The sequence below is a fragment of the Aplysia californica genome, unplaced genomic scaffold (genome assembly GCF_000002075.1).
Source record: "Aplysia californica isolate F4 #8 unplaced genomic scaffold, AplCal3.0 scaffold00270, whole genome shotgun sequence".
NCBI lineage: Eukaryota > Metazoa > Mollusca > Gastropoda > Aplysiida > Aplysiidae > Aplysia > Aplysia californica.
In genome coordinates this window covers 658,356-671,628 of record NW_004797540.1, presented here as the reverse complement: position 1 = coordinate 671,628, position 13,273 = coordinate 658,356, and the positions used below count along the sequence as shown (strand labels likewise).

At 40.9% G+C, this 13,273-nt stretch overlaps 2 protein-coding genes across 2 annotated transcripts in view; one reads left to right on the top strand and one right to left on the bottom strand.

Moving 5' to 3' along the window:
- Positions 1–2,741, top strand: part of LOC101851048 (mucin-2-like) — an 8,930-nt gene extending 6,189 nt beyond the window's left edge. The window contains exon 3 of the mRNA XM_005101124.2: positions 2,662–2,741. Coding sequence (XP_005101181.2) covers positions 2,662–2,741 — 80 coding nt within the window. The remainder of the gene's footprint in view (positions 1–2,661) is intronic.
- Positions 2,366–12,813, bottom strand: LOC101846218 (dolichyl-diphosphooligosaccharide--protein glycosyltransferase 48 kDa subunit). Its single transcript, XM_005101103.3, has 11 exons — positions 12,661–12,813; positions 11,690–11,800; positions 11,010–11,096; positions 10,159–10,262; positions 9,485–9,579; positions 8,461–8,554; positions 7,482–7,627; positions 6,590–6,737; positions 5,301–5,421; positions 4,242–4,348; positions 2,366–3,201 (listed from the first exon to the last, which is right to left on the bottom strand). The coding sequence occupies exons 1-11, from the start codon at positions 12,794–12,796 to the stop codon at positions 3,046–3,048; spliced, it is 1,305 nt and encodes a 434-aa protein (XP_005101160.1). The 5' UTR covers positions 12,797–12,813; the 3' UTR covers positions 2,366–3,045.
- Between the last annotated feature and the right edge of the window lie 460 nt (positions 12,814–13,273).

Genomic DNA, 13,273 nt, shown 5'->3' with positions numbered 1-13,273 from the left:
CAATCCCATACACCAACGAAACAATACAATCCCATACAACAACGAAACAATACAATCCCATACAACAAAACAACAACGAAACAATACAATCACATACAACAACGAAACAATACAATCCCATACAACTAAACAACAACGAAACAATACAATCCCATACAACAAAACAACAACGAAACAATACAATCCCATATAACAAAACAACAACGAAACAATACAATCTCATACAACAAAACAACAATGAAACAATACTCTCAAAGCATACAACAAAACAATACAATCCCATACAATAACGAAACTAAACAAAAACACAACAAAGAAACAACACACTAAAACCGTGCGTAACCACCATAACTAATTTCCTGGTGTTGGGTGATAACAACAGCACTATAAAAAAACGTGCTGCATCTTACTCAATTTGAGATCACAACCTCTGTTTGTTATTATTTTGTTTTAAAAAAAATGTCCTTCACTTTTTGTTTTGATGGTCCAAGTAAGAAGCATTCTTCGCTTTATTAAGTTTTTTTTCTTTAAAAAAAATCTTTGTTTTATTTTAGTCTTCGTTTTATTTTAGCTTACTGTTTCTTAAAATCTCTTTTACTTTTATTTAATTTAATTAGAGCTACACCTTATTTTTGAAATATTGTTTCTTGTAATTAATCGTTAAAAACACAAGCAATTGCTCTTTATTTTGTCATGTCTCTTTGTGACATACATGTATGTGATGTATGTACATAGTACATTATATAAGCTTTGTGTCGCTTTTCTAAGATCTTTCCTGTAATTTGTCGGTTTTTGATGTTCCCACCCGTAAGTTATTTTTATATCCTTTACTTTTGACCTGTAATTTGTCATTTTTTAAAGTCCTTTATCTGTAATTTGTCGTTTTTTATTAAAGTCCTTTACCTGTAATTTGTCATTTTTTAAAGTGCTTTATTTGTAATTTTAACTGGTCTTTAAAAAAAATATTGTCTGTTTTACTGAATACAACCATACGATATCCTAGCTTTCTTTCGCTTGTTTGTTCTTTTAAAAAAAATTTTCCTCAGTTTTATTTTTTATTTTTGTAAAAGTTTTAAGACCCTCGTAAAACCAAATAGGTCCTACATGTAATATAAATTCCGTTTCTCAGGTAGCCTACACCCTGAAGAAACACTTTAGCACAATACATCAACATAATTTTGAAATCCACAGCAGTTACTAGAAAAATGATCAAAGTCGCCAGATCAACATTATTGATACGGATGTTTTGGATTAGCATGGAAGTGGAAGAGCATTGGTTTTACACCCCAACAACACTCTTCGGTTAAATATTTAAAAAGGCGGGACCTCTGAATTTAACGTCCGTCACCGATAGGACCAAGCCGTTAGGCTGAGAACCGTGAACACTCCGCCACAAGTCAAGAAGACCCGACTTCCAGAGCGCCCGGTCTGGGGATCGACACCGAGTCCTCCGTTCTGTAGCCCAGCACGACACCAACTGAACCACCGGTTCCCCCGACATAGCAGGTTCGTACAGTAGGTCTTCGGTTCGCTCCCAGGAAGGGGCAAAATGAACAAAGAGCTCGCTTACTTGCACATTTTTAGTTTTCTGTGTTGACAGGGGCGTTTTACCCATACACTAGCAGATTTTTTGTTTTCTCTCAAACAAAACATCAAAAACTGACTTAGACTTAGACCATAGCGTTACAAATGACTGTGACAAAATGCTGAGTGAGGATGTTCTAGAACAAATCTGTGGCAACACGACAATAAGAGTAGCATGTCGCATTTTGACAGTAGCCTACGACACTATGGGTATTCTAGGAATATATAGTTTTTTCTGGTTCTACTAAGTTTGTTAGTGTTTGAGTGCTTAATCGGCTGCTCGCACTGTATGCTTCCCGGGAAGCTGAGAATGTTTCGGAGTGTTCTATGGTCTGCTGGGGTAATAATATAGTGTAAAGCGCATAGAGCCTGCTGTTGAGCGGGGATATGCGCTATAAAGGTCGTATAAATGCTGAAGATTATAAGTTGCAAATGAGTAACAAACACACAAAAAATGAGGAAAGGTAAGGACGACAGATGCTCGACAGGAAAGAAAGAGCAAACCACACCAGAGCACCCACTAACCACCCACACATAGGTCATTTAAAATAATTTTTTAGTAGAAGTTTTACGGCGCTCCCAACTGCATGAGGTCATATGAGCGCCAGAAGATTAGAGGTGATACAAGAGAGTAGCAAACATAAAAAAGAAAAAGAGGGAGATAAGGATGATAGATGTTTGACAGGAAAGAAGGAGCACCCACTAACCACCCACACAAAATAGGTCACACTTTTTGACCGTAGATTCCAAAACAGAATTCAGCGACAACAACAAGAAGAAATAAACAATGTGGTAACGTTTAATGAATCACTCGTATCAGACGTTTGATAAAAAAGACAACACAACAAGTTGAAACCCTTGAAACTTTCACAGCGTAAATTAAATAACAACTTTCATTTTAAAGAAGTTCAAACCCCTCCCCCCCCTCCCAGCTAGGTGGTACCAACTGAGAGGGCTATAGTATGAGCACAGTAGTACACTTTACAGTAAAGGCGCGGTGGTATCACAATGAAGTCATTCCACAATCAAACTAGTTTCTTTTCTTGATGAGTGAAGTCTTGTACTCTTGTACTTCAGCAGACTCCGAGAAACAGCATCAGACTGTCTTCATCACCATATTGGATCGAAAAGAAGTGAGCATCTCAGTAGTTTTGTAGCGCAAGGACTGATGGGAGAAATGTTCCCCCAATTCACCGGCACATTTACAAACCCTCCCACTCCCGTACACACAGCGAAGGGCAGAAATAAAACCTGGGAAAACTGACAGCTGTGATCTTTCTTTCCAACCACTCTCTTGCTCAGACTCCTGTCCTACCCTCTCCCTCTACAAAGTTCTCGCCTCATCAAAATATACACGTAAAACAAAATTACGCTCTTCATTTGAAACCATCATAAGTCTCTCAAACAACCAAAAAATTAACACGCTAAAACAACAACAAAAGACTTGGGTTAAAGCTCGCGCTATTCTTTTTTATCTTTCGTATCCTCCTTGTAGTGCAAAAACACAAAACTGAGCAGGAAAACTCCGAGCATCATGGAGAAAGCCGAGGCGTAGTACGGGAACGCTGACGGGATGAAGCGCTCGTACTGCGTGTGTTCTAGCGGCCGCACCGACACCTGGGGGGAGAGAGATACACAACATACATCAGCCTCTTTAGTTTTTGTATAGGTAAGAGTTCTACGGCACTTGCAACACAACAAGGCCATATGAGCGACGAAGAATTTAGCTTTAGTAAGAGTTGTACGGCACTTGCAACACAATAAAAGTAAAAAAAGTGACAAAGTTTTTAGCTTTAGTAAGAGTTTTACGGCACTTACAACATACACAAAAAGGTCATGTAAACGCCCAAGATTAAAGGTGTTACAAGAGAGTAACAAATATAAAAAAGAAGGAGGAGAGAAAAGGACGATGGATGTTTGATAGGAAAGGCAAACCATACCAGAGCACCCGCCAACCACCCAAGGAGAGAGAGAGATACACATCAGCGTCTTTAGTTTTAGTAAGAGTAAGAGTTTTACGGCACTTGCAACACACCAAGGTCATAGAAGTGACGAAGTTTAGAGGCGTTACAAAAGAGTAACACACAAAAAAGAAGGAGGGGAGATCAGGACGACAGACGGTTCATAGGAAAAGGAGCAAACCACACCTGAACACCAGCCAACCACCCACTCACACCTTTGGGAATGGCCTAAAGACACTTTAAGCAGTAGCACTTTGTTTTAGTAAGACTTTATGACACCTGCAACACAACAAGGTCATATAAGTGCTGAAGATTAGAGGTGTCACAAGAGAGTAACAAACACAACAAGGTCATATAAGTGCTGAAGATTAGAGGTGTCACAAGAGAGTAACAAACACAACAAGGTCATATAAGTGTGCTGAAGATTAGAGGTGTCACAAGAGAGTAACAAACACAACAAGGTCATATAAGTGCTGAAGATTAGAGGTGTTACAAGAGAGTAACAAACATAAAAAAGAAGGAGGAGAGATCAGGAGGAGAGATCAGGAGGAGAGATCAGGACGATAGATGTTTGATAGGAAAGAAGGAGCAAACCACACCAGAGCACCTGCCAACATCCACTCAGTAGCACAGCCCTGATGGTGGGTGGGGTGGGGGGGTGGGGAGGAGGAGGAAAGACCAGAGTGAATTACTCACCTGTGTGGCGCTGTAGAGCCTGGTGTAGCCCACTCTGTTGTAGTCCACCTTGAACTGGTAGACTCCGTACACGTCCGGCAGCTTGAACGTGGTGCTGAACTTGCCGTCTGCAACCACAACCAACAACGATGATGAACAATTGCTAAGAAACACCCCCACCCCCCCCCCCTTCAGAATATGTGAGGCAGCGTGGTGAAATCAGGCGCTTGTCAAAACAAAGAAATCGGAGAAACAGGTCTTTTTTTGCCAGTTTGGAAATTTTTATCAAATTTTTATTTTTTTGGCTTGACCTCTTTTAGGTCCATATAAAAACACATTTCCAGGTGAATTGTACTGAAAAACACTTAATTAAAGGCATAAAATATGCTATTTTTTTTAGGTTTAAAAGACTCTTTTGGCTATAGGAGTTACCAAACTTTGGCAGCCATTTTCTCGCTAATTTCACCAATAAAACCAGGCGCCCTCACTTCCTTCAATCGCAAATATTTTGAATTCTATTCAAGGTAAATTGATATTTATTTCATTAGAAGCAAGGCGAATAAATCAGCTTTCAGATAATACTAATAACTCCACATGCCCAAAAATGGACAAGCGCCTGATTCTACCACGGCATCACACATATGCACACACTTCATCACAGATACAGGGAGAGAAATTTTCTTTAGTTTTTGCTTTTTTTATGTAAATATATCTGTTGCTTTCTTGAAACAAGGATACCTATATATATATTATTTATAAACAAATTTTGTGCCAATGTTTCATTCATAATTTCCACTTGCTTAACTGGCATTATATTAAGATATGATGCCAGAGGCCTTTCAAGTGATCTTTTCTGACATAAATAAAACTTGTCTTTACTTCAAACACACAACATTTTTTTAATGTTCCCGTTGATATATGGCGCATACCCCCACTGCAAAAAAAACAAACCTCACTCTTGAAACTAAACAATATATTATTATCCTGACCTTCTAAAACATACTTAGCTTCCTGGGAAGCAATAAAACAATGTAAAAAATAAAAATCCCCAACACAGCGAGCGGAGACACGGTGACCTACCTCTGGCCTTGAGGGTGGTGCGCACGAATGGGTCAATTCGCACAAACTCCAGCTGGACGTCATCGGCTTTGAACGGCTTCCACTGACCGTTGACCAGCTCCTCAATCACCACAGAGTAGTCCTGTAGGCAAACGGGAAATAACACATTGTCAGCAAGAGAAATAACACATTGTCAGTGTATGGGTGTACAAAATTGTCAGCATATGGGTATAACACATTGTCAGTGTATGGTATAACACATTGTCAGTGTATGGTATAACACATTGTCAGTGTATGGTATAACACATTGTCAGTGTATGGTATAACACATTGTCAGTGTATGGTATAACACATTGTCAGTGTATGGTATAACACATTGTCAACGTATGGTATAACACATTGTCAGTGTATGGTATAACACATTGTCAGTGTATGGGTATAACACATTGTCAGTGTATGGTATAACACATTGTCAGTGTATGGGTATAACACATTGTCAGTGTATGGTATAACACATTGTCAGTGTCAACGTATGGTATAACACATTGTCAGTGTATGGTATAACACATTGTCAGTGTATGGTATAACACATTGTCAACGTATGGGTATAACACATTGTCAGTGTATGGGTATAAAAGATTCCAGGCCGAAGCGCTAGAACTTAGATGGCCGCTGGATCGGAAAAGTAAAGTAAAGCATAAAATATTGTCAGAGTATGAGTACAACACATTGACAGTACATATAGGTCAAACACTTGGTCATTACGACAGACTCTCACATGGAGAAGATGAGACTTCAATGTGTTATTCCACTGTTACAAGAGGTTGTGCCAGCTGCTGTTTCATGTGCCAATTGTGGCGTTGGTGGCTTAGTGGTAGGGCTACCGGACTCGTAATCGTGAGGTTGCGGGGCCGGGGTTAGAGCCGTGGGCCTGACGTTGTGTCCTTGGGAAAGGCACTTTACACGAATTTTTCTCACTTCATCCAGGTGGGAATGGGTACACGGCCATACACAGCAAAAGATCTTGTCAGTGTGTTAGTGTTTCAGCGCCTACAAATGGCCGCTTGCATTCTATGCTTCCCAGGAAGTTGAGGTTGTTTCAGAAAACTCTCAGGTCTGTTTGGGTAATAGTACAGAATGTGAAGTGCATAAAACTTGCTGTTGAGCGGGGATAGGTGCTATACAAATGCTATCTATTATTATTACTATTAATTACTCCCCCCCCCCCCCCCCCCTTTCTTTCCCGCCTCCTCAAACAACCGCGGTTTACGACATAGACACGGGGGGACACATGACACAGACGGACTCACCACGTCCTGGAAGACGGTGTACGAAGGAGGCGGGACCTTCTCCCCCTTCAGATGGTGTGACACCTTCCCAACACGCAGCACTCCCTTGTCCCGGAACGTCCACTGGGAAAGGCTCAAGGCTAGATCTTGGTTGCCAGACTTCTCAAATCTGCAAAGTTAGAGCGACAGTGGCTAAGTAAGCGGTGAGTACAGACTCAAGTAATGTCAAGCAAGTGTCGGTGACACGGGGTATAGGTGGGTGGTCACTGCCCTACTCGGATCAATAAAAGAGTAATTTATTATTTATTATTATTATTATATCCTGACCTCCAATCTCTGTTCTTGACCATCAAGTATTTTCTTCTACTAAAGACTTTGTTCACTGGTGATCAGAGAGTTTTGAGCACGACCATTTTATTAAGTATTTTCATTTTATGGTACCAATACCCGGTACACATGTCTCTGAAACGCAAAATATTTCTTTGTCAAATAGAAACAATACGAAAATGAAAAACACATATAATCAATGAAAATGATGCATAAAACTGAAGGGAGTTGGTTCTTGCAATTTTATCAGGGACATCACTTGAGTAATCGTGAACTGATATTTAATTTTGAGGCGTCGTGTGACAAAACTATGTGGTTGCTTTTAAGCACAACGGGGCTATCCCAAAAAATGCTGTATTGACAAAATCAAAGTTAAAGTTCTTGCAACTTGTTTAGCTTCTTTAAAAGACAAGGAGAGTTTTCTCTGTAACCAAACAAATATACACATCACTGAAACCAAACTTCTCCTATAGGTAGGGCAATGCCCACTTTTGGTGTAAGTCAAGATTTTTGGAAACCCCAGAAAATCTGGATTAGCCCGCTTGTCCTTAAAGCGACCATGTATAAAAAAATAAGGCATCCTCACCTCTTCCCTCCGTTTGCCTTCTGTACGCTGGACTGGAAGAACTGGTCGCTGAAGAAGTCGAGGGATCCCACAAACACCACGCGGGCGTTGTTCCTGGCCTGGAGGGCTGCCACCAGCAGGGTGCTTGAACCCACAGCCATGGGGAACTGTTGGGGGGGGGGGAGAGACAGCCACAGTCACAGCGTGTCAGTTACCGCAGAAAGCAAACAGAGGCACTGTCCAGACACAGGAGAACTCTCAGCACAGAGGGGAGACGTCCGACGAACACAGACAGTCACCAAAGAGAGAGACAACTTTAGTTTTAGTCTTAGTAAGTGTTTTACGACACTTGCAACGCAATAAGGTCATATAAGTGCCGAAGAATAGATTACGTGTTACATGAGAGTAACATACACGAAAATAGAAGGAGGGGAGATAAGGACGACAGATGTTTAATAGGAAAGAAGGAGCAAACCACACCAGAGCACCCGCCAACCATCCACACAGCCAGTCGCAGCGTGTCAGTTATCAGTCAACAAACACAGCCACTTTTAGTTTAGTTTACTAAAACAGAACAACTCTTTAGAACAGGCAAACAGTCAATTAACCCTATCCGTATGTCGTGTTTTACTATCGTATCCATACCACGTAGGGAACTCTGTGCCACCACTTTCCAAAACAGAAATTTACTTGCTAATCTGATCCGTACACTTTGCATAGCAGTCTGTCAAAATGATTTTTTGAGAAATACTGAAAGTTTCAAAGAGATCTTCGAACTAGAAGTATTCTAAAATGAGAAGAATACAACCCCTGGGGGTACAAAATGACCCCAGGGCATACGGATAGGGCTAAACAGTGAAAATGTGACTTCTTAAGCTCACTCTTTGTTATGAACTATTTGTCATGAACTGTTTTCCCCGTTATCAAAAATGGAGATAGGGCAAGACAGCACTGAGGTCGCGTCACGAGTGGGGTGATCATGATAAGCCAGGCGACTCACCTCATCAATCTTCTCATCAGGCTTGTAGGAGTACGCGGTGGACGAGGCCCTGAGCAGACTCAGCACCAGGGGGTTGTCGGGGTCGCTCACCATGCTACACACGACACAAGGAGGAAACAACAAGCCCAGCGTCAGTGACAGAGACTTTTCACACAGCGTGTCATCAGACCTTTGTCTCACTGGTCATTAGTGAGACGTGCTGACAAAATGAGTTACTTCTCGTAACCCATGAGTGGAGACGTCAGCCGAAATTAGACAAATCAAATTTGTACATTTTTCATTAAGGGGATGCCACTTTTTCTTCAAGTTAAACATGTCTTTTATCATTTCATATAATAAATAGTACAAACCCAACCTATACATTTCATGTGTCAATAAGGCTAAAATCCGAGACCTCACTCATTTTGTCAGCACACCTCACGTTTTATCCTAACAGTGCTTCCAGCGGCTCTTAGAAGCCACATTATCTTTTTATTAAAAAAAAGCTTTTGAAAGATGGTTCAAATTATCGAAAGTCTGCACTTATGGCACATTAACTTCTCGTGTCAAAAAGCAACAGCAGCCATTAGATCTCAATACATTTGTTTGTTTTAGTAAGAGTTTTACAGCGCTCGCAACTGCATAAGGTCATATGAGCACCAGAAGATTAGAGGAGTTACAAGAGAGAAACAACCATAAAAAAGAAGAAGGGGAGATCAGGACGATAGATGTTTGATAGGATAGAAGAAGCAAACCACACCAGAGCACCTGCCAACCACCCAAGAAAAGTTCTTTAGAAAAGTTCTTTATTAAGGATTTCCGTCCTCTGCTGAGATGTACCCCACCCCCACCCAGCCTGGGTTGACCCTGACAGGCAAAGTCACAGAGGTCTGCCCCCTAACTGATCGAAATCGAGTCCATGGCGGCATATATAAACAATAAAACAAATTTATAGAAACCAATAAAACAAATTAAAATCCAAACAACTAAAAAAACCCCCCTCAAACCCACCAAAAGCAAACAATAGCTTCTACGAAGAGCTTACCCGACACCGCGGAAGAGAAGCGGGGCAGGGACCTTGTCTCCGACAATCATTGGGGCTTTCATCAGGTTGTCGCTGTCAGCCACGATCAGAGTGTGCTGCCACACAGGAGAAATACAACACACGTGATACATGTCGTTGTTAGCGATCCAGTCACACACGATACATAACAAACTAGGAATGTACAACACACATATATAACATGATACATAACAAACCAGGAATGTACAACACACATATATAACATGATACATAACAACTCAGGAATGTACTGAGCCCCCACAGACGCCACCGTTAAATCATCAACAAAAACTACCACTGTCCCCCAAATCAAACACATCAGTGAGACAAAACAAGGGATACAATTCTTTCTTTTTCTTTTTCATTATCTGTTGCCGTTAAGTGGGGAGGGGGGCTACAAAAAAACCTATCAAATGTCACCTTTCCATTATCAGCAAAAAATACCACATTGATACAAAGGCTATCAAATGTCAGCTTTCTATCATCAGAAAAAAAATAAATCACATTGAGACAAAGCCTATTAAATGTCAGCTTTCTATTATCAGCAAAAAATACCACACCGAGACAAAAGCCTATCAAAAGTCACCTTTCCATCATCAGCAAAAAATACCACATTGAGAAAAAGGCAGGGCTACAAAAAGCCTATCAAATGTCACCTTTCCGTCATCAGCCACATCGTAGTTGAGGTGGTCAATGACAGCGCTCTTCTCCTCGTCAAACTCCACGCCACACTCCGTGGCCAGCTCCCTCATTGGGTCACCTGGGAGGAATTTAGTTGTTAGTTTTTAGTAGAGGTTTTACGGCGCTCGCAACTGCATAAGGTCATATGAGCGCCAAGGGGTGGAGGTCAACAGAGAAGTCCTTACAGGGAATCAGACTTACTCTGCTCACCTCTCTAGCCTCAACAGCACAAAGTCTGCTTCGACTATCAAGGCACCCCGGAAATAGTGGGTCACGAGAGTGTCTAATGGGTACGACACTACACAGTATAATATATTCTTTCAAATACTAGTTTTCCAACTGTCAGCGAGCAAGGGGCTGGTTCACACAGCAAAACATGAGTTTCACTTACAAGTTTTAGTTAAGTTTTAGTAAGAGATTTTCCACACTAGCAACACAATAAGGTCACCTATGTGCCCAAGATTAGATGTGTTACATGGACGAAACAACCACAAAAAAAAAGCAGCAGAGATTTATAAGGACAATAGACATTTGATAGGAAGGAAGGAGCAAACTACACCAGATCCACCTGTAACCACCCACTCAGAACAGCTGTCCCAACCAGTCAAGTATTTACAAAAAGTCGAACCTCAGAAAACTTTTTCACAAATCAAATAAGTAATCTATACGAAAACAAGCATCAATCCATTCCTAACTCAATCTGGTCCAGATATTTTAAAAAAACGAAAAATGAAGTTTTGTAGCACTAAAACGACACTTAAAAACCAGTCTGAATTTTACTCAGACCAAGTGTCCAGTTATCCAAAAGAAAAGATGATGCACTCACCGATGTCTGAGCTTGCTGCAATGAGCACATTGCCTCCTCCATCAATGAAGTTGGTGATAGAAGCTACATCGATGGACCCTCCAAACTCTGAGAACAAACAGGTTGTACAATTATTTCTCAAAGTAAAACAAACTTGAGACTGTCTTCTACAGGTTTGTTGTTCAAGTTAAGAAATTGGATTTGTTGCTTCTACTATTTTTTTGGTCACTACCTTTAGTTAGTTATTCCTGGAAGAGCCCACAGCTAGACAGATTGTGGATTAACTCTTTTCTATCTCCTAGGGGGGGTAAATCCACTATAACAGGGCCCTCTTTTGGTACGAAAGTGACAAAACCTCACTAAATTGGTCATTAAATGAAAACCAGTGAACCTATTTTGATAGTTCTTCATCTACTGAATGAATTCCGGATTTTAAAAAAATTTGACGTTGAAGTCGTCATAAAGGAATGTGCCCAAGCCGCTGCCTTCGGCTCACCAGTTCCGACTGCAAGCCGAGGGGGAGCTGTTTGCCAGAGGCACAGAGCTGATCATTCACAATCATTCTGCTTTAAACAAGGCGTTGTGAATACATGCTCAATTATAAATGTCATGGGAGACAAGATCTTGTATCACTTCTGGGCTGTACACACACACACACTGTAATATACAGTTAGAGATGAATGACAAAATGTCGGACAAACCTTCCACTGACGGAGAGAAAAGAACCAGGTTGTCGTACAAGAATTCTCCATACTTGACGAGGGCCAGAGCGGAGTCATCGGCAGTCTTGAAGGTGAGGTCGAAGCCTTGTTCTGAGGAACATAAAAACAAACTCTTTAGTTTTTGTTTTGTTTTAGTAGAGGTTTTACTGCGCTTGCAACTGCATAGGTCATATATGAGCGTCACCTCTTTATTTTAGTTTTAGTAGCTAAAAACGAAAGTACAAAGCCGGAAATGGCGGAAAATAGGTTCAACAATCGCGAAGTGCACGCGAACCGGCGACACCACTCTAGAATCTAGATTTAGAATCTAGATATCTAGATCTAGATTCTAGATCTAGATCTACATCTAGGCTGATATCAGTAAAGTTTTAACTCGATTAATCTATATGCAAGGATTTCCGTAAAGAGCAACCACCCCAACAAATAATATTCTAAGAATCTAAACTACTAACCCTGGCGCAACCGCGTATCCCAAACCCTAACCCACCCTCTAATTCTAGATTCTACCTTGTTTCATAGAGGTCGCTAGATCTAGTTACGGAATTCCTCCCGATTACATTCCCTAAATAGGAATATAGGCGAATAATAATTGGGGGGACTAGAGATCTAGATCTTGCCTACCGAAAAGCCCCGATCTATGATGGACCAGGGCCAGGTGCCAGCCACACTACTACAGGTGGTGTTAATGTGGGCAGGCCCACCGAAAAAACAGGCTACAGGATTTTAAAAAAAAGCCTCAAATACTTAAATGCAGAAGACTAGAAAGTGCGGTGTAAAATTTGGCATTCAACAAACGCAAGCACAGATTGGTTAAGAGACTCGAGATTGACACACACACACTTCACTGTCACGACTGTGCTCGCTGCTGAGCTGTGACGTGTCATGAGAAAAACACATTGCACACACCCCGGTTCACATGCAGCTAAAATCTCACAAAGACATTCGCTCACCCCTCAGAGAACGGAAAAACACAGAGTGAGTCTCCCTGATTGACCAGTTGTCTACCAAAACCAAAGTCCTTTTGCCTGATGAGGCATAGCAGACTGCTACAAAGCAGAGGAGTGCGGCAAGCTTCAGAGCAGCCATGATTTTTTCGATAGAATGAAACCCGAAATGATTTAATATCGATACCAAGCATTTGGTGCATTGTCGAAAACCCTACGATTATAACAATAGCCTAATTACATGTTATACAATAAACATTTTAATCTTTGTATGCCATGAGCTATGGCATTGACGAAAGCTACAATCTTTGGTTTTATTTGAGATTGTCTGTCACAGAGGTTTTTTCCTCAGAACCATTTTAATATTGATATTAATTGATTATTGATAGTATTATAGATCTACATCTTGGCTTGAAGACCATCAACAGAAAAATACGCAAACTACGGCAAAAAATGTTTTATTGAAACGTGCCAACGATCCATTGATGAAAAGGTGCGAGCGGTGGATGTGAATTAACTTAAGTTGAGCGTAGTAGGGATAAGAGGACAAATAGTTGGTCCAACAAACGACTTGAATTGCGACCCCCCCCCCCCAGTTTACAGCAGGGTTTTGTCAATA